The following is a 22,073-nucleotide window of genomic DNA, read 5'->3' on the forward strand; positions in this document are numbered from 1 at the left end:
CACAGGATACATTTTGGCCCAAAGCTGGCCCTAGGATTTGCAAGGCCCTATCCAATGTCAGACATGCAGGGTCCTACCCATTCCCCTCCTCACTTATGATTAGGCCTTTCATCCTCTGTAACTTGGCTAAGTGCTGCTATATTACATTGGTTGCACAGACCTAAGGATACTACTGCTTGGCTTTATAATAAAATGCTCTTTAGAAAAGTGGCTGCCAACCACTAGTTCACATATAAGGTGTAGTCCATGCTAAAATGTTAGATCAACCCTGCTACATAGCTCAGGGGTGTGAAAAATCCACACCCCTGAGCGACGCAGTTAAGCAGCCTAACCCCGGGTGCAGACAGTGTTAGGTCGATGGAAGAATTCTTGCATCGACCTAGCTACCACTTCTCGGGAAGGTGGATTACCTATGCCAATTGGAGAACCCCTCCTGTCAGCATAGGCAGCGTCTCCACTGAAGTGCAGCTGCAGTGCTGTTGCTGTAGTGCAAGGGTCAGCAACCTTTTAGAAGTGGTGTGCCGAGTCTTCATTTATTCACTTTAATTTAAGGTTTCATGTGCCAATAATACATTTTAATGTTTTTGAGAAGGTCTCGCTCTGTAAGTCTATATATTATATAACTAAACTATTCTCGTATGTAAACAAGGTTTTCAAAATGTTTAAGAAGCTTCATTTAAAATTAAATTAAAATGCTGATCTTACCCTGCTGGCCCGCTCAGCCCGCTGCCGGCCTGGGGTTCCGTTCACCTAGGCCGGCAGCAGGCTGAGAGGGGCCTGCGGCCGGGACCCCAGCTGGCAAGGGGCCGGCAGCCAGAACCCCAGACCAGAGTGGGCTGAGCAGGGCCGGCGGCCGGGACCCCAGACCAGCAGTGGGCTGAGCGGCTCAGCCCGCTGCCGCTCAGTCCGCTGCTGGTCTGGGGTTTTGGCCGCCGGCTCCTGCCAGCCAGGGTCCCGGCTGCCAGCCCCGCTCAACACGCTGCTGGTCTGGAATCCCGGCCCTGTCCACATAGAGTAGGTACCTACCTTCTCCCTGGTTCTAGCCATTCTCTTCCTCTCTCTGCACTGAGATGAGGGTAGGAGTGTGCTGAGACCAGGGCTGGGGGTGAAGGAGCACGTTGGGGTGCAGGGTCTGGCCAGGAGCTAGAATGAGGGAGGGAGCTCAGGGTTGGGGCAGGAGGTTTGGGTGTGGAGTGCTTACCTGGGCAGGTCCCATTTGGTGTGAGGGGTGCAGGTGGGAATGCAGGGTGTGTGTGTGCAGGAGCTCCCGTTTGGTGCTCAGGGCAGGGGTGTGTGTGAGGAGGGTTCAGGGGTCAGGGCAGAGGGCTGGGGGTGTGTGAGGGGATGCAGGAGTCAGGGCAGAGGGCTGGGGGTGTGCCTGGGGTCGTGGGGGTGCTCCCAGCCCCCTGCCCAGAGCGGCTCACGGCAGGGGGCTGGAGGTGATATGCCCTGATTCCACCCCCCTCCCCAATGTCCCCGGAGCAGAGAGCGTGCTGCAGTTCCACTTTTCCCTCTCCCCCTCCATAGCAAGGACTGTCAGCTGATCAGCTGCAGGGAGGGAGAGAAGAAGGGGCAGGAACCCAGCACACTGGGGGAAGAAGCGGGGGAGGAGGTAGCTTGCCTGCCCTGCAAGGAGAGAGCGGTGGGCGGGGCGTGGAAAAGAGTGGGCCGGGCCAGGCAGGAATTTTAATGGCATTAAAAATTGGCTCCCGTGCCATCTTTGCAATGTGTGCCATAGGTTGCCGACCCCAACTGTAGTGTTTCACCTGTGAACAAGCCCTTGGTACTGGTTTGTCAGGTTATTGTTACTGGCACTCTAAGCTCCCGCTCATGAGGCAAATTCTCTCACATCTCTGAAGCTGTGGAAGGCCCCCAATAACCCAGTAGAACTACATAAACTACATATGCAGTCAGAGGGAGCTTGAGGGATTCCACCCCACCCCATACACTAGAGGTCGGCTACACAGGGCCTCTTGCTGCATACCTACTCTGAGAGGACTAGTGGAAGAGCAGGGGGAGGCCACAGAATGGGGATTAAGGAGCTACTGTTGATCTAGGGCTGCAAAAGTGGCTGTGGGGCAGTTTTACTGATGCTCCATGACCAAATAGTGAGCATTCCTTCCCCCATCCCTGTAGAATCTCCCTCCGAAAAGCTTTTCAGCAGGGGACAGATTTTGCTCTCGATGAGTAGTCTGTGCTGCAGTTAGTGCACTAATCCTGTCTTCTGCTCCTTGTGTTGTGCAAGATGTAACCCACCACAGAGCCATGGCCGCTCCAATTCCCAGTTTCAGGATCACAGAGCTGACAAAACTGAATGGGAAACAACAGACCCTTGCTTGTATAGCTGAAGTTTGTGTCTGGTAAACAGGCACAGCTGCCCAAAAAGGGTGAGAACCCATTCACATAGAGCCAAAAAGGAGAGAAATCCAAACTTTGCCTTTTGATTTAATCTCCCCCACACTGTAAATCTTTGCACTCACCCATTTCTTTGTCTTCCTGCACTCTTCGCCTTTCATTTTCACATGCCTCCAACCATCTTTTCTTATCTTCCTGTTTTTTTGCACAAAACAAATGAACCTCTTCTGTTGCTCTATTCACAGTTTTGAAAGCGTTCTTGATATTAATGTTAAAGTCCTTATCTTTGCCATCTTCAATATCCACAAGTTCCATCTCATCCAGATCAATCCGACCTTTGTAATATAACATGTCCCTTCGCAGCAGGTCCTTCTTACAAAACACAAGCTGATGGTCAAAAAGGAAAAAAATCCTCTGCTGGCTTTTGCCTTGCTTTGAGATTTTGGTCAATTCGCCTGAGTGGATCAGTTCTGAGCTTCTGGCTAAGACATCCTGCCCCTAAAATATATAGAAGTGTATGTGTAATAAATAAATACATAGTTTTAAGAGATTATCATATTACTAATTATTATTTTTGTAGCATTTAGTCATATGACAGACAGAACTGTACTTCTGTTTCAATAAACCTTTTAAAAAATCTATAAATATAAAAGGTAGATCAAGTTATATTCACAAAAACTATGGGCTTGATTCTGCTCTCAGTTTCACCAGTGCAAACCAGGTGTAACTTCATTGAAGTCAATGGAGTTACCCGCGTGTAGAACTATCAAGAAATCAGAATGGGATATAATGGTCCCAACCTAAAAGAAAATACATTTTGTTCTCTTTCAACATGTCTTTGTAATCTCACAGATACAAACGAGTGTTATAACCGTTGCTCTTTCTGAGTAAGAGATAAGATAATCAATAATAGTCATTGCAAATGAAGCAACTCAACTTTTAACTGAACAAGGACCACATGAAATGTATGCACCATAAACTACTACCATAGAAAAAGAGATTCCCCCAGAAGTCATTTAAGTACATTTTAATTTTAAATATTTCATGAAAATGGAAGAATGACACCTACCTCCCAATCAACAATAGACACTTGCCAGCATGCAATCTTGTCTATGCTTTCCAGCCTTCGTTTGCGCTCATTGATGAGGCATGCTACATTCTTCATGGCCTCGTACGCTGCCTGTATATTGTTATAATCACTGTAAAATGGAAGCAGATTTCAAACACATTATATGCACTGGATATAACACATCAACACAGTTTAACTGACTGAGTGAAGCGTGATTCTCTACAGTATCAATTTACCCCCTAACCAGAGTTCTTAAACCTGAAGGGCCTGATTCCCCACTACCGTGCATCTTATATAGTCATTTACACAATTCTATGCTACCCTATCACCCACTTTGCACAGGTGTAAATTACTACACACAGGGGAAGGAGGTGGAGAATCAAACCTAAGCTGTGATATCCAGGCTCCATTGAAATCAATGGCACCACTCCCATCGACTTCAATGGGGACATGGTTTCACCCAAAGAGTTAATTTATAACAGGAATCCAGTTGTGAAAATGATGTTCTCTTTAATAATTTATTTCTAGATATATTTTCCTCTCCCTCCTCCCCAATAGCTGGAAGTGAGGCTTGGGACTGAGGTGACTTGATAAGGGGAGCACAGCTTAGTGTTCCAGCTGCTTAGCTGCAATGTTATAGGCGGTGAGAGGAATGTCCTCTTCTGTCTCATACAAGGATTCTTCTTAGAAAGACCAATGAAAGGATCCAGAGGATGAGGAGTGGCTGAAATCTACCTAGCTCTTGTGAGTTATGGGGTCGTTAGCACAATGAAGGAGAAATGAAGGAGAAGGGATTGATTCTTCTTCTTCTTCCATATGGCTTGGGTAGATAGATATAAATACGTAGTTGTTGCTAAGTTTGATAGCCAGCACATTGCCGCAGCAGTGAGCTGGTGAATGTCCTTCAGGCCCTCGGCAAAAGAATGAAGGGGACATTCAGATATGATGTGCTCTATTGTTTGTGCCTGGTGACCATATTCGCATACAGGTGTATGCCTCATTTTCCACTTAAAGAGGGTTTGTCCACATCTCCCATGAGATGTCCTAATGCTATTCAATCTGCACCAGTCTTTCTGACATAAATCAAAACCCGGTGGTTCCTCAAGAGCATCAGTGATGAGCTGTTTTGAGTGGTCAAGTACTCCATGTGACTCTCTATTGAGCCTCAGCATCAAAGTTGGGCGTAAGGATCTTCATACGGTTCCATAGAGGGTTGCGTGATTTTAATCTCGTCTTCGGTGGATTCTGCAGGTCATGGTGCAGTGGAATCCTCGTTTTTGCATTGACTTGATTAAGAAAGCAAGATGTCTGAGCAGCTTTTTTAATCTGTGGAGGCTGGATGTGCAATAGGACTGGGAACCAGTCATCTGGAGTGGATTTGAGCAACCCTGACATAATGACCATAGCATTATTGAGTTGAGTGTCAAGGAGTTTAGTGTGACTACTATGAGACCGTACTGGTGCACAATATTCAGCTGCAGAATATACTAAGGCAATTGTTGCAGTTCATAAGGTCCATGGACTGGAGACCCATGATGTTCCAGCCAATTTTCTGATAAGCGCGACACGAGACCTGACCTTATCACGGCTGTTCTCGAGGTGTTGTCAAAAGGTCAAACTCCAGTCCAGTGTAACGCCAAGATACTTTGGATTAGCTTCATGGCTGACGCTCTCACCACAGAACTGCACATCAAGTTTGGTATTAGTCATTTTATTGTTAAGATGGAAAGCAGTTACCGTGGTGTTTTTTGGATTAGGCTTAAATTTCCCGCATTGGAAATAATCAGCCATTGTGCTAAGGTCTCAGGTTAGGGTGCAGCTGATTGTATGGAGGCTTGTGTGCTGAACAACTAGGGCAATATCAACTGCATACATGAATTTCCTTGACTCTGTCGCTGGTATAGCCATGGTGTGTAAATTAAAAAGTATTGGGGCCAGGACGGAGCTCTGAGGGATGCTTAAGTTAAGAGTTCTTGGTCTACTGATCTGGCCATTAAGGTGTACCTTAAAGCGGCGATCCCCAGTCATCGCCGCCAAGAGGCAGATTGTTCACCGGCAGTGAATGACGCGGGAGACCTTGAGGAGGAGGCCCTGTCTCCAGACAGTGTCATATGCCAAGGACAGATCAACAAGGGTGATTCCTGTCTTCAACTTACGTTGGAATCCTGCCTCAGTGTGGCTGGTAAGTGAAGCTACTTGGTCACAGAAGTTTGGGAGGAAGACGAGAACCTTCACGTGGTACTTCTGTTAAGTGCTAGTGTTTTTTGTACTCCGTGTTTTGTGCAAATCGACCAACATACCAATGTCATCAGTTGGCCACTGGACATCATTTTACCGACCTCCCAGCGAACACAGAGGAATTGATTAATGGCTGCTGACAGGCTGGGCCATTACATGTAAACAGATGTTTGAGGGGCAAGCCTGAGAGCCCTGGCTGTCCCCTCCACTTCCGCAGGTTTCCTCAGATGCTTCTGCCTTACCACTGGCACTGCATGTGTGTGTTCACAATCCACCTCCCTCTCCTTATTCAGATCCCCACTTCTGCAACATCACACATAAGAAGTGAGAGTAACGTTAACAAAATTGCACAGATGTAAGGGTGGACATGCCTTATTGAGTAACCGCATAATCTCATCAGTTTCCCTTGCCCTTCCTATCTTAGTCCCTCTCTTTTTGGTCTGTCTATGACTATCACTTGTTGTGTAACAGGTGCCCTTACTGGCAGACTATAAGCTTTGTGTCTTTAACTGTTCTGTGGTGCCTCTCACACATTTTTGGGCATTTGAAAAATAATAATTAGTTTTGAAATAAAATACTAAAGTTTAAATGAAGAAGAAAGCAGCTCCACCAATCCAAAACAATCTTCTTTTGCCTGGGTTGTGTGGGTGAGTACGGTGGAAGAGAGGGAAACAGAAAATGTGGGCGAGGCTGATGGTACCCTGCCCTAGGTCTACCTACAGCCCAATATTACTGGATGATCCTGCTCAAAGGTTACCAGCGGTGAAACAGCTACGCATACTGGCATTCAAGTTGATATCATGGGGTTCCAAGTTAACCATGGAGCTGAATAATGGCAGTAACCATGGAACTGAATGGCAATAATTCATCTCTCTTATTGAGCTAAATCCTGCACTACGTCCACCAGCAAAAATTTCATTGTATTCAATGGGAATTTTTCCAAGGTAAATGCTGCAAACCATGGACCCAGAGAGATTGTTTCAGGCTCGGTCTCTGCAGACTGGTTCATAGATAGAACCTTTTCCTTGCAACCATAAGGGCTAGAAACACAAACTTTTAAAGATAAAAGCTTAATTTATTCAGAAAGTAAATCAGCACAGGGAAGTACTTAGAATGGCTATTTATTAATGATTTATGACTTCAGTGGAGCTACATTGATTTATACCAACACATTATCTGGCCTCTGGATTTTACAATAAATAAAGATATTGGAGGAGCGGGAGAGGATAAATTCACCTTTTAACCTCTTACAGCCCAAGCTTATACACAGATCTTGCCCATAACAGTGCTTTTCGTGAGTTCATAGTAAAGCCAGTTAGTTGGGTCTCAGTTCAACTTTGTATGGTTTATAGAGTGCATGCCAGAAACTCGGATTCACTGCTTGCTTACTAAATGAATGGACTATAGTTTAAATTACAGTCAGGCAATCCACATACTAAGTGTTCACTAGCATGCACTACACATTAATTCATCACTTAAATTAGCAGGAAAACATAAAAAACAAAATTAAATTCCTAATTTTAAGTTCCATGATGACAGTGCTCCAAGTAGATATTGAACAGTGTGGGCGAAAGAAGGCAGCCTTGCCAGAGTCCAACAGTGATGCGAAACCACACTCCTATTGTGCCATTGACGAGAACTGCACTGCTGGCCTTGGCATACAGTTGTTTAATGGTAAGAATAAGCTTGCGACCAACATTGTACTTCTTCATGGTTGCCCAGAGAGCTTTGTGCCATACTCTGTCAAATGCCTCCTTGAAGTCAATAAAGACATAGTAGATGTCCTGCTGGTGTTGTAAGTACTTCTCACATAGAACACAAAGGTTGAAAATCTATTCTGTGGTACTTCTTCCAGCATGAAAGCCAGCCTGCTCTTCAGCGGTGATATTCTCCGCTTGTGGCTTCAATCTGTTCAATATGACTTTGAATATCACTTTGCTGGGATGGCTAATTAAGCTTATGGTCCGGTAATTTTGACACAATTGCAGGTTGCCTTTCTTTTGCAGAGTGATGATTAGTGACTGTGTCCACGTGGAGGGCCACTCACCGGTCTGCCGATCTTGTTGCAGATCTTAGTGAGTACATCTATTACTATTTCTCCTCTGAATTTCATCAGTTCGGCTGGGATGTTGTCAATACCTATAGCTTTTCCATTCTTGAGTGATTTCACAGCTGTCTCCACTTCTTCACATAGTATTGGAAAGTCATCCTCATCTGTTGAATCTGGGTTGTCTAAGACACTAGGATCTCCATTTGTCTGGTGGTTGTATAGATCAGAGCAGTAGTTTGCCCACCCATTGATGATGTCCCTTTCTTCTGTCCCTTTGTCTTGAATTGTGTTAGCTTTGGTCCATCTTTCCTTTGTCAGATATTTTACAACCTGGAAGGCTCGTTTGCTATTTTTATTATTGACGCACTCTTCAATTTTAGAGCATTATTTTTCAATCCATATCTCCTTGGACACCTTCATTCCTTTCTTGATCTTTCTGCCAATCACTCTGTATTTATCAGCTCCCTCAGTGCTGTTCTTATCTCTCTTAAGTTCTCTTCTGTCACACATTTGTAGTATTTTATTTGTGACCCATGGTTTTGTCTTCTTACGATGTTTCTCAAGGATGTCCATTGCTGCCTCATTCATTACAGCACTGAAATTCTTGATCATTGTTTCTACGTCTTCCTCTAGAGCAAGCAACGGGGCAAATTTTCTGCCGATCATTGCTTGGAATGACGGCAATGTTTCAGTCTCTGAGTCTTTCTAAGTCAAACTTGGTTCTGGTGAACCTTGGCCTCACGATTTACCTTTGCCGCAGCCAAAAATTTAGCATCACAAGGTCACATTGCCAACCTTGTGAAACGATTGGATGAAACCTCCGCAAAATATGGCATGGAAATCAGTGCAGAGAAAACCAAGTTGATGACAAACAAAGGTGATGGGATCAGCTCACATATCATTGTCAGTGGACAAGAGCTGGAGACAGTGAAACAGTTCAAGTATTTGGGGGCAATCATCGCTGATGAAGGATCCAAGGCAGAAATTCAGGCAAGAACTGCGCAAACAGCAGCAGTGGCAAAGGTAAGCCAATTTAGAGGAATAAGAACATCTCCCTGGAATCCAAACTGAAACTGCTGCACACATTGGTCATTTCCATTTTTCTGTATGCGTGCGAGACATGGAACCTTATGGCAGAACTTGAACGGAAAATACAGGTAGTGGGGATGAGATACTTCCGTAAACTCCTGGGCATCTCCTACTTCGATCACGTCACTAATGAAGAGGTCCGCATCATCATTACCCAATGCGCTGGGTCATATGAAGACCTCCTGACAACCGTGAAGAAGCACAAGCTGAAGTGGTATGGCCATGTAACAAGATCATCCTCCAAGGGACAGTACAGGGGAAGAGAAGAAGAGGTAGACAGAAGAAAAGATGGATTGACAACATAAAAGAGTGGACAGGAATGGACTTCGCGGAGACTCAAGCACTGACACACGATCGTCAGGGGTGGAGACAATTGGTTGATTGCTCATCAGTGATGGTGCGCCAATGACCAATGTGGTTATGGGAGTAATGATGATGATGACGACAACAATGCATGTAGCTGAATGGTTCTGCGTATATCTCAAGTAACAAGTAGGTTTTGCAGACTTTTGTTCTCATATCTATTATAGAAAAGTCCTATACAGTATAATGGGGATTAAACCAATATTAGATAGGGATTTATATAAATGACTACAATAATGTAATTTAACAGAGAATGATAATCTTTCAACCGTTTTTATACCAACCTACAGAATTTCTTGAGACATGTGCAGAACTAAAGCAGGTATTTAATCTCTATTAAGTTCTATAGTTTGGTTCAGTATTCTACAGAAAGGAGATCATTCTTTATTAAGCAGAACCAACTATGATCCTGTGAAGAAGGCAAAGTCTGTTTCTGGTTACCACATAGGCTCTCTTAGGTCCGATAAACTGGGATCCTCATGGTGAGTTGAGAAAATGACTCAGCCTCAGTTCCTTTGCACATTTAGTGAACAAAATTAAACAGCTCAGACCTAGGGAAGCCCATGGCCTCTTTCCACAGAGCACAGATAAGCATTTTCTAAGTGAATTTTGTGAGGGCTCTGAAGAAATTTTGAAGGGGAAAATGGTAAAAAAAAAAGACATCAAAACGACTGATAAAAACCCAAGACAGTTGAATCATGGGCATCATCTGGAAAAGTATATACTGCAGAAGAGATTACTGGGTTAAAAAAGAGTGCAGTAATAGCAAAGGAAATGGTCATTTCCTGAACTGGCTGCCAGTTAACAAAACACTGAGTGAAGATCCATACACATGAGTGATTCTCAGATCACCAGCAAATATTTCTTTGGAGGGAGTTTTGCCTAAGTAAGTCCCTATGTCCAGGGTTGTTTCCTACACTGAAGATAGTAACAATGAATGTAGATAATCTGGGTAATATATTAATATATTTTTCCACCACAAAATTATTTAGTCTTTCTATACTGGTTGTTCCCTCTTTCCCCCCTCCCCGCCTTTCATTCACTTGTTTCTTGCAGAATCTAACTACATCATTTTCATAAGGATTTTTCAGTATCCTTTTTCCCCTTGAACATAATTTTTCAGTGTTTAATACTATTAAACATGTTCAGTTTATGTTGTTCTTCTAAGACTATCTTCACCTTTTCTATCTCTACGGGTGTGTCTACACAGCAAAGAAAAATCTGTGGCTGACTCTAGAACCGTGAGGGGTGAGAGGGAAGTCAACCTAGCAATCAAACAGCCCTCCAGTCCGAGCCTGGCAAGCCCGAGTCGGCTGGTACAGTCCAGCTGCAGGTTTTTCTCTGCTGTGTTGACATACCCTGAGACACTTCTCTTTTCTAATTCTTTCCTTTTATTCCCTACATGTATCCCTTACTCATTTTTCCCTTGGTGTTTTTTCACTCTGGTTTACAAATCTCTTCTCCTTCCTTCCTTTCTTCCCTCCCTCTCTCTCACTCTTCCTGTGTGTTTCTCTCTCTCTCCAGATCAGTCCCCTTATAGTCAAGGGTGACTATTTAACCTGTATATTGTTTCTGAAATATTTTTTCACATAGACCCAGGATGATAAACATATTGGGTGAAATTCTGTCCCCACTGAAGTCAATCACAGCTTTGCCATTGATCAGAAGGAGGCAGGTTGTCATCCACTGCCTGACCAAATCTACCTTAGACTGCTTTAGCAATAAGGTAGCATTATGCTCTAAGAGAGCTCATTTTAATTCTCTCACCTGTGCACTTCGGTCGTATATTTGAGTAACTCTGCAAGCTGAAGAGGGTATTTACAGATCTTCTGAACAGGTGTAAGGAGAAAGCCATCAATAGCAATGTCAATCATCTGCTGAAGCAGGCGACAGGCCTCAAAGAAGTGACGGTATTTGCCCTGTTTCATTAGGTTGGAAAGCTCAAGGCAGGCACTGGGATGATTGTTACAATACTCTGAGTAGATGGCAAAACCTTCTTGCTATAAAGAAAAACCAAAGCTTTAGCTAAAAAATTCATCTTAAAAAGACAAAACCAAAAATCGATATTAAAGTTATAAAATACTTCTGGTTACACTAATTAGACAGTTTGCTAAATTACACCCAAACTGAATAACAATCTATTTAGAAAACACAGGAGAATCTATTCTACAATTGGTAATAGGTTAAACTCCTGTTAATGTGGATTGTGGGGGAGTGCATTGGCCAGCAGTGCTTGCTGCTTTCTGAAATGGAAAATAACCCGAATATCTCTTTATGCTAACCAGATTTGTGAATCTCAGTCATATGGGTTTTTTTTTGAGGAGCCTTGGAAATTGGAAGCCTCCTATGGTTGTTGGTAGAGCTGAGCGAATAATAGATTTTTTTGGTTAACAGTAGTAATAATGATAATCTAGTTCAATTTGAACGAAATCAATTTTTTAAGAGATTTTTTCAAATTGAAAAACTTGAAAAAATGTCATTTTGAGTTGAGTGAAATGTTTGAATTGACTCTAAACAATTTTTAAATTTTTTTTCTATTTGATCATTTTTGGCTTTTATGCCCCCCCCCCCGCACTTTTTTTTTTAAACTGGCCAAATTTGAAAACAAAATGCTGTACTCAAGCAAAATGACTTTGAAAAAAAAAAAGAGTATTTTTAAGCCTAAACTATTCAGCGAGTTCTACCCAAATACATTAATAGTTATTGAACCCCCAAAATGCATTTTTTGGTGATATTTCTATTTGCCAAACTTTTTTTCTTAAGTCTACTTGGAGGTTATGTAGGCGATTAGCAGTGATATGCGACTCTTTTCCCACCTTTGTCAAACACCCTGGTTAATATTTTCTCTGGGAAGATACTGGATGTAGTTTCCAAAGAATAAAATCAACTCAGATGCCTGCAGTTAAATGTTAACCTGTGATCTGTGTTCCCTGTAAGCTGCGCGTGTAGGCTGCCAGGCAGGAGAGGTTTAAATGCCATTCTGCACACAGGAGGCAGCATGTGTTCAGGTGCTCCTCCCACCATGTTGCTCCATCCTGCAGCTGCTCCTGGGACCCTCCTGCTGGCTGTGCAGAGCAGAAGGTGGGGGAGGGAGGAGGGTGCTGATGTCAGGATGTCCCCCTCCCCCTGCCCCTGTACCCCATCTCTGCAGAGCAGGACAGAGGGGACAGTCTGGCTCAGGAGGACTAGGAGCTGCTGCAGTCTGAATGGTGAGTGGCTGTCGGCTGACTGCCTTTCTTAAAGGCCACGTCTATACTACCCACCGGATCGGTAGTGATCGATCTATCGGGGATCGATTTATCGCATCTAATGTAGACCTGATAAATCGATCCCCGATCGCTCTGCTGTCGACTCCGGAACTCCACCAGGGTGAGAGGCAGAAGCGGATTCGACGATTCTCGTAGCTGAAGTAGCGTATCTTAGATCGATCCCTCCCCTAGTATAGACCAGGCCAATGAGACAGTGCACTGTTTCTGACATTTCCCCAAAAGCCAGCTCACACAGACTCTCTCTCACTCACTCACCACTCTCACACACACACACACTCTCCCCTCCTCCCCCTGCCCATGTACCCCATCGCCGCAGAGTGGGGGAGGGGAAACAACAGGGCTCAGCACAGAGCAGGAAAGCTTTCACTGCTTAAAGAGACAGTGCACAACTTTCCCCAGCAGCCAACACACACACACACGGAGTCTCTGTCTCTCTTTCTCTCTCACACCCACACCCAGAGTCTCTGTCTCTTTCTCACTCACCTCCCAACACATACTTGTATTATAGTTGTTGTTACTTCTTGGTACTTCCTGCAATGCACATATATTCTCTGTAATTTTATGCTTTCAAAGTGTTATTTTAGTGTTTTGACTGGTCTATGCATTTCATAATTTTTATTTCTCTTACACTTAAATTTAATTCTTTGAGTAGTGAGTTCTAAAATGCCTCACCTGTCCTGGCTGGAGTAATTATGCCTATGATATAATGCCTATGCCTATGGTAACTTTTTAAAAATATATATTATATATTATATCCAGGTTTATTCCGCACATGGATGGAAAAAATTAGAGGGAACATTGCCTGTGACTGTTGGAAACAGTTCTGTTCATCTGGGACCTTGGGATCACCATAGCTATGAAAATGGAAAGACTGTTCACTTACAAGGAAAATAGGCCTACTCAAAGGATGGAGGTGGAAAAAGGGGAGGGATTTTAAATGTTTTCATATAATCAGCACTATCTAAAGTGTCTTCCTCACGGTAGTTTAACATTTACTGATCATATTTTGTTTATTTCATAAGCAAAATGGAGTTAAATTACATACATGTTGAAGAAAGCAGGATCCAATTTCACTTAAATGAGGTTCCTCTTTGTTGTACTGTTTCTCAAGCTCTTTCAGAAACTTTCTTTGGAATTTGTAAATATCTTCAATGTTTCCAAAAATGGTGTTTAACTGAGCCATGGTGAACATTCCTGTATGTTTACGACACTGCCGAATATATCCCTGGACATAAAACAAGAAAACCTCTTTGTATCAAATCTGAAAGAGATCAAGAGCTTGAAAATGGAGTTTGTACTGAACAAGGCAACTCAATTTGATATTCTGCTTTCCAAGGTTAGATTTTTGTGGTGTCTGATTTCAATGCCATATTCACTACAAAACTGTCTGAACAGTTAGGTTACTGATTCTCCCAATCCTAATTCTGTTTCACACTAGAGTGGATTAGTCAGGAAGCCAGATGTCAGCACTTGTGTAATATCTAATTATGTGGGGGGAGGGATAGCTCAGTGGTTTGAGTATTGGCCTGCTAAACCCAGGGTTGTGAGTTCAATCCTTGAAGGGGCCATTTAGGGATCTGGGCCAAAAATTGGGGATTGGCCCTGCTTTGAGCAGGGGGTTGGACTGGATGACCTCCTGAGGTCCCTTCCAACCCTAATATTCTATGATCTTGTTGTTATAACTACCAATCCAGGAGGAGGAGAGCCTGCACTACCAGTTTTGCCTCAGTGCTTAGTAGTTACTGCCCCAACTGTGCTATGACAGAGTTTGATCTTGCCTGTACAGACGAAACCAAATTCTGTAGAAACACAGCCTAAAGATAATCTTTGCTAGGGCTAGTGTAACCCACACACCTCCGGGGTGTGGAGTTCTGTTCTATCTAGTGGCATAGAGACCACTTAGAGCAGTGGTGGGCAACCTGCAGCCCGCAGGCCACACACAGCCTGTCAGGGTAATTTGCTGGCGGGCCACCAGACAGTTTGTTTACATTTGCACATTGTTTACATTTACATTGGTTTAGCCAGTCTGGTATTCTTCTAGCAATTGCCAATACCTGATGCTTCAATGGAAGATGAAATTCACCCACCATGAACCAAGCCAAATGTGTCAGAGATACACGTGTTGGTAAAAATTCCTCCCTGATCTTTTATAGCTTATGTCCTGTAGTATACGATTTAATTACACTTACTCTGGCATAGATAAAAAGTGTATCTTAATGATGATCTTGCTCAAGGAACTGACATTTAGCAACATTTTTTAAAGATGATCTGAAAAAAATGGGTTTGTGCCTTTGTTTTGTTTCTTTAGAATGTATGAAGAAGGCCTGATAAAAAAATAATCTGTTTGTTTTCCACACTAGAAGGGCAGCTCTTATAATTTTTGTTTTTCCTGGAAGATTCTATATATGAGTGGAGAACTAATAGGACTATGACATCACAAGCAGAAAGGAAGTGAAATCTAACGAACTGAAAGGAGAAGTGATTTTTTTGGTCAGGCTGTTTACCATCCTTCATTGGTTCTTTTTTACCACTCTAGCTCAAACACCCAGCCCAAATGTGGGAGAAAAACGTTCATAGTTAAAGGCTCAAACTTCAATTAAGGTGTGAGAACGTTCCTACTACAGGTCTCTGGTCCTCCAAGGAAACTCCAGCAAAAAAAAAAAACAGAGAAGGTAAGTCTTGATACTACTGACCTTTCTGCAGTTTAAACAAGCAGAATATTTTAAAAAATTAGAATTACATAATAAATGACCAGAAAAAAAAAAGCACAAATCCAATTTTTCATTTTTTCCTCTGCAGACCACCGTCAAAATGATCAGTCACTAAACTGTAACTAGATACTACCATATTACATGGATTTATAATTATCTACTGAGGCAAAGTGGTAGCAAATACTAACTAAGCTGGACACTCTCCCCAACGTGGAAACTGCAGTCAGGAAAGCAAAGCATTGTTAACAGGTACAAAATGAAGTGTTCTTTCAAAAAGATGTATTATGGTGTTCAATAAAGAAGGGAGTTAGAACTGCGCAAGAGAGCATTCTCATTGACAGCCTTAGAATTGCAATGATGAATCTTCTGACAACAGAAAATGCTCAAGTTTTCACTCACAAGGGACGTTTGTTCAAATTAGGTCTGTGGAATGCTTTAAGTCTATGGCTTGACACTACCTCACAGATGTCCTTGAGATGTTTGATATAGACTCTCTCCGTGTTCATTATTTCCTGTATAACATTGGTTCTCATCTGATCCTTGTTTTCAGCAATTTTTTGGCGATGTTTACTAGCATCTGCATGTTGCTCTTCATCTTGGATGCTACCAGAATTTTCTGGTAGTTCTTCCTGATTAACTCGTAGCTGCATTCATAACAGAAAAGACAGCTAGAGTAGTGCAGCAAGGTGTTACAAAAACAAATGTTAAAAACTATTACAAACGTTATTTAATTACAATAGAGGCAGCTCATAACCGATTATTAATTATTATTATTATATAACTGGTCCTCAGTCCTAGGTTATAGAAATAGGATTCCATAATAAGGTCTATCATGTAACTCTTATGCAAGTATTTCCACTGGCTACTAATGTAAAGGTTTCAGGAATGGGCCAACTCTTTCTTTTTGGTACCCATATGGACCTTCATCACCATAGTATCTGAAGGCCATCATATAAGTGTTGCCTGTATTTTTTGTGAACAGAAGTGCAGATTTATTAGAGAGACCATGAGCAGTGAGCACTCACTGCCAATACTCAAATAAAAAAATTGTGGCATTATTTTCCATGTTAAATTAGGATGACACTGATCTGAAGTAATCAGTTACAGTCATTTCTCCCTTCCCCAACTGTCCTCCTTTCCCAAAGAATGGGGCACTCATACTGATATTTAAAGTTAAAAATACATTTTTCTGAAGTCAGATTGAACATTTTTGTACTAGAGTCCCATCAACTTCATTATTCACCTAATTCACAGAAATGGTAAAATTTACAGGAAAAATGACCATGTGGTTAAATCACTGGACTGTGATGAGGGAGATCTGGGTTTAATAGCCCCAGCTCTGCTATTAACTCTGTATGTGCTCTTGGACAAATCACTTAAGAATAATATTTTCTAGAGTGCCTGAAGTTCACGTTTTTAAAGGTATTTAGGCGTTGCTTTATTCAACATTGCAATGCCTAAATACCTTTAAAAATCTGGGCCTAAGTGACTCAGGCATTTTTGAAAATTTTACCTTTAATCTCTCTGCCTCAGTTTCTTATCTGTAAAACGGGAACAACAATGCTGCCTTTCACCCACTCTTTCTTCAACATGCCTGCTTAGATGGTAAACTCTTTATGGTGGGTCTGTCTCTTACAATTTGCTTGTACAGTGCCTAGCACTGTGGGGCCCCAATTTCAGTTGTGGCATCTAGAAGCTACTGTAATATAATTAATGATACAATACAGCAATAGCTATCCCTCAGCAGCTGTACTGTCATGAGACTCTTGGCTGAACTGCGAATAAGGTATTCACATTATGAACAGAACTGCCACAATTGATGAAGCTGACAGGTCTGGCATTATTTTACCACCAAAATCCCTGAAATATCAGAAGAGAATGCTGAGTAGAACAGATGTTCCCATCTCCATCCCCAAAACTGTTGTGCTCTTTCTGTACATATTGACCACTCTTGAGTGGTATTAGTGCTGGTTCCTTTACATCCATGGGACATAGTCCAAATAATAATGATGAGCTGGTTCTCTGTCTTCATTTCTATTTGGATTTTTACAGGGTTACCCAGGAGTAAGTGACGGTAAAATGTGGCCAAGTAAATTATGCTGAAGCAAGAATAGCAACTTTTAACAAAATAAAACAAGCCATTGTTATACTGACATGTTACCCAGAACCTGATGTAAAGCTGCAATAATGCAGTGGTGAATCAGGCCCTCGTTGTAGAAAAGAAACAGACATAGGTTACTAACCCTGACAAAGCTAGCTGGAAACCAGGCTTCCTTGTCTTCATTTCTTCCCCACCACCAGTCTTTGTTGGAAGCTTCAAGGACTCGGATGACATCCCCAGCTTTAAAGCCTAGCTCTTGATCATCCATAGTCACGTGGTCCCACAGTGCCTCTGCATAGACCATGCTGCCATCACTTATCAGCTGAAATGTGGGGGGGAAAGAGTTGGTGAAGGACAAAAGCTCAGCAAAGACCAATCCGTAGACTGCTAGAAAACTAAACAAGCATAATTAAACAAAAAGGAGATAAATAAATCTGTTTCAGGATAAGCCGAGTATTTTGAGAAATCTGTCCTTGTATAATTATCTGTCTGAGAAATTGAATAATGCAGCAAAAAGGTCTGGATCTCAGACTCCCAAGCTTGAGTACAGTTATATAAAACACATCCAACATCATCACCAAAAGGTTAGACATACTAGAATGTATCCTCCACTTACCTCATTAATTGCTAGCTGTTCCCCTCCAGGCTGCAGGTATCTAGGGCTGGGTTGGCAAAGCTCCTCATAACTGTAATCCTCCTCACTACCATTGTCATCAACTAAGGCAGAAGATTCAGTTCCACCATCTGTAACAACTAAAACAAAAGTGACAGGCTTGAAACAGAGTAATTTGGTTTAATCAAAGTCTTCTCAGAAAAGCAAACATACAAAAACAATTTAATAAAAGATGTGAACATAAAACTGCCAATAGGCTAGAAAGTGCCTTTGCTCTCGAAAATATAACAACGCGTTTACTTAGGGAGTGATTTTCTCTCATTTACACAACCATACAAATCAGGAATAACTCCACTGAAGCAAACAGCTACACAAAAGTAAACCTGGATGTAAACCATTAAACTTTTTGGGCCTGTGTCACAGGTAGGTATTTTCCTGCAGGGGTCCCTGATTCAGGGGAAAGAAGTTAGGTCCAGATTTTAAAAGGTATGTAGGTGTTGTTGAGCTCAGGAGTCCAATGCCTAACAGATTTAGGAGCCTAAGTTAATTTTCAAAAGGGGTTTGGCACTTAGGAGCCTCAATCCCATTGACTGTCAAAAACAATTTATGCTCATAAGTGCCTAAGTCTCTTTTGAAAATGATACTTAGGCATTGCAATTCTAAGCACAGCAATGCCTAAATACATTTAAAAATCTGGGCCCTAGTCTTTATATGACTCTTAGGCAGGTGGGCAGTGGGCATTGTAGGTCAGGTTAGTCTCCCCAACCCAAGCTGAGGCCCCACCCTTACTCCACCCTGAAGCCCCACCCTTGCTCCCCCATTCCCCTGAAGCTAGAAGGGGTTCAGCTTGGGCTGGCAGCCTGGAGCTTGGGACTCGGTGGCCTGAGGAAGCCCGGCCAACCATCAGTCCAGGGGTCAGTCCAGTGCTAGTGTTACCAACTTCCTAACTGCAGAAAATCGAACACCCTTGCCCTGACCCCTACCCTGCCCTGAAGCCATGCCCCTGCATCACCCCTTCTCTGAGGCCCCGCCCCTGCTCACTCCTTCTTCCCTCCCTCCATTGCTCACTCTCCCCCACCCTTGCTCATTCGCTCATTTTCACCAGGCTGGGGCAGGGGGTTGGGGTACGGGAGGGGTGAGGACTCTGGCTGGGGGTGTGGACTCTGGGGTGGGGCTGAGGCCAAGGGATTCAGAGTGTGGGAGGGGGCTCCGGGCTGGGGAGTGGAGTGCGGAGGGGATGTGAGGGCTCTGGCTGGGGGTGTGGACTCTAGGGTGGGGCCAGGGATGAGAGGTTTGGGGTGTAGGAGAGGGCTCAGGGCTGGGGCAGGGTGTTGGGGTGTAGGAAGGGATTGGGGCATGCGCTCCGGGTAGCGCTTACCTCAGCCGGATTCCAGAAGCAGCCAGGATGTCTCTCTGGCTCCTAGGTGAAGGAGCTGCCATGGGGTTCTGCGCGCTGCCCACTCCTGCAGGTGCTGCTCCCTGCAACTCCCATTGGCTGCAGTTCCCAGCCAATGGGAGCTGCAGAGCCGGCACTCGGGGCGGGAGCAGCGCACAGAGCCCCGTGGCTGCCCCTTCACCTAGGAGCTGGAGGGACATGCTGACTGCTTCTGGGAGCCACGCGGAGCCGGGTAGGGAGCCTGCCAGTCCTGCAGCACTGGCAGCGCTGCCAACCACACTTTTAACGGTCCGGTCAGTGGTGCAGACCGGAGCCACAAGGGTCCCTTTTTGACCCGGTGTGCCGGTCGAAAACTGGACACCTGGCAACACTAGCCAGTGCTCGGACTGGCCTGGGGGTTGGGCCAGTAGTTGGGCCGGCAGGTGTCCCGGGGGTCAGGCTGGTGCTTGGGCTGCCCAGCGGCCACAGGGACGGGTGGGGCGGGGCTTCTCTGGCTGTGGTGAGGGGAGGGGAGGGCTCAGGGCTCCAGGGATGGAAGGGGCAAGGCCTTGGGCAGAAGGGGAAGGGCCAGGGTAGCCTCCCCGAAGTGGGGATTCACGCGCTGCCCTTGCAGATGGCCTGCAGTGTAATCCTGCATGGAGTAGGCTAGGAAGGAGAAAGAAGCAGAGAGTAGAACTAGGTGGGAAATGGTTTTCCTATCCCATTAAAATTTTCAAGATTCAAAAAAAATATCCCCATTCTGCAGTGGGATGAAATCAAGCGATTTTGAATTTTATTTTATTTTTTGGTGAAAAAAGGCAGAAGTGATGGGGAGATTAGGGCACTCATGTGGGACCTGGGAGAGTCAGGTTCTAGTCCCTGCTCTGCTAGATTTGGAAAAGCGATTTAAATCTGCGCCTCCCACATCCCAGGTGAGTGATCTAACCAGGAAGGTATTGGCTATTCTAGGTTGGATGTCTCCCTCTCTAACTCTTGTTTTGACCAGAAATTCCATCTTGGAGCTGAAAAACCTCCCCAGCAAAACTTTGGTCAAAAATTATACATTTCCACAAAAAGCAATGTTTTGACAAATCAGCATTTTTTGACAAAAAGCCAGTCAGCCAAAAAATTCCCAACCACCTCTACCAGAGAGGCTTGCCTTGCTTTCTGGATCCCACGCAGATGGGCCGTGGGCAGTGGGCATAATATGTGTAACCCATAGGTTTTCATGACAGTATAGATAGCCCTGTCTATATTAGTGCTTACACTTGCATCCTTGCAAGCATTTCCTGTTATATGGATACTAATTTTTCAAGGGTAATCAAGGCCATAGGATGCAAAGGTCAGTTAAAACATTTACCTTGTGGCTTTCTTTCTTTAGAAGGACACAATTTTGCCCTCAGTCTTGATGTAAAACAATAAGTTATTCTACCCACCCCAGAACATTTTAAAATACACATTCATATTAATGTCTCATAGACCTAATCCAGGAGACTATTAAATTCCTATTAAAAAGTTGAGATCTCCTAGCCATAGGGTTACAAATCTGAAAACGAACAGAAATATATATTTTAAAAGTTGTATCATTTAAAACTCACTGACATTGCTTTCCTGAAAATCTGTAAATAAATAATATATAAAAATCAGCTTCTAGCCTCAAATCTGAAGTGGTAAACTTCATCCTGGATCTCATTTTTACAGCCGCATTGTAATGTCAGTATTGACAACTGGTTTGTTGCAGCAAAGATAGTAGACATAAATACTCTAAAACATTTAACTAAAGATGAAAAAGGAGAGTAATTTTTGGGCTGGTAACTGCTCGTTATTCCTTACCAGTCAAGAAGCTTCCATTGCCTTGGTAGCTAGATTAAAAACAAAACACAAAAAACAAACAACAACAAAACCAATCACTTACTCTCTGTATCCATTCCTCTAATGTTTACCGGCAGGAGTAAATATTTTACAGATAGGGATCGGTATCCCTGTAGCTCTAATGGATTGCAAAAACTTAAGACAATGTGGGCCTGATTCTGATCTCTATCCAGCTTTCCATTGGTGTAACTCTGTTGATTGCAGTGGAGTTTTCATTATTTACAACAATAAGAGTGTGATCAGAATCAAGCCCAGTGACACTAACACTTGATAATTTTAAATCAGAAACAATACAGAGAATAAAAAGAGTGCACCTTCTACTCACACATACCCATCTGAAGGCTCTCCAGACTCCAAAATCGTGCCATTCCCCCCCTGGCTACCATGCTGTTGTCAAAAACAACAGACAGAGTAGGGGCTTGGCCTTTAATAGGTGAAGTTTAGTCCTAAAAGATTCACAGAGAACCAGAAAGGCTTAGAGCCTTTGAGCTACTGAAAATTCAGAAACAGCTTATTCATTGCTTTGAGCTTCTGTATGTGCATATCAGGCCAGAGCCTACTCAGAAACTGACAGCTCACTCACTGTTCCGTATAGCTGTGGGTTTAGTGGATCAGTGACATCATGGGGTACCCTTAGGGAGGAAATTACAGAAAAGAAACAAAACCTGCATATACAGTGTTCATTGATAATGTACTTACAGTCTACTGCACTGTAGCTAATGACACTGCAACAAAGAATGTTTTTCAGTCTTGCCAGTGCCAGAGAGCGTATTTGCTACTTTTCATTAAAGCAGCTAAATGTGAATTAGAGTTTCAATCTAAATTCAAAGATACGTCTCTTTTACTCCATGTCACAGGAAAAGGCTATTGCGGGTTGCAATTTCTTCTAGCCATATGCAAAAATATGTCTTCCAATACTGCTTTGCATAACATTGTGTATTTATGATATTATTCCAAAATGTAGGTAT

The 22,073-nt window shown here is 43.3% G+C and overlaps 1 protein-coding gene and 1 long non-coding RNA gene across 8 annotated transcripts in view; one reads left to right on the forward strand and one right to left on the reverse strand.

Annotated features, from left to right (window-relative positions):
• SPATA13 (spermatogenesis associated 13) overlaps positions 1-22,073 on the reverse strand; it is a 127,089-nt gene that overhangs the window by 10,467 nt on the left and 94,549 nt on the right. For 6 of the 7 annotated variants that reach the window (XM_074958521.1, XM_074958484.1, XM_074958495.1 and 3 more), the window contains 7 exons: positions 17,862-17,998; positions 17,388-17,567; positions 15,603-15,788; positions 13,479-13,658; positions 10,932-11,164; positions 3,425-3,554; positions 2,481-2,853 (listed from right to left, as the gene is read on the reverse strand). In XM_074958521.1, coding sequence (XP_074814622.1) covers positions 2,481-2,853; positions 3,425-3,554; positions 10,932-11,164; positions 13,479-13,658; positions 15,603-15,788; positions 17,388-17,567; positions 17,862-17,998 — 1,419 coding nt within the window. Of the gene's footprint in view, positions 1-2,480; positions 2,854-3,424; positions 3,555-10,931; positions 11,165-13,478; positions 13,659-15,602; positions 15,789-17,387; positions 17,568-17,861; positions 17,999-21,436; positions 21,529-22,073 lie in introns of those variants that run through there. The other variant, XM_074958540.1, reaches the window with a different exon arrangement.
• On the forward strand, positions 13,724-15,435 carry LOC141990836 (uncharacterized). The gene is made up of 3 exons (XR_012640273.1): positions 13,724-13,769; positions 14,970-15,105; positions 15,233-15,435. It is a non-coding gene; the product is annotated as an uncharacterized LOC141990836 (long non-coding RNA).

Source organism: Natator depressus, chromosome 1 (assembly GCF_965152275.1).
Source record: "Natator depressus isolate rNatDep1 chromosome 1, rNatDep2.hap1, whole genome shotgun sequence".
Lineage (NCBI taxonomy): Eukaryota > Metazoa > Chordata > Testudines > Cheloniidae > Natator > Natator depressus.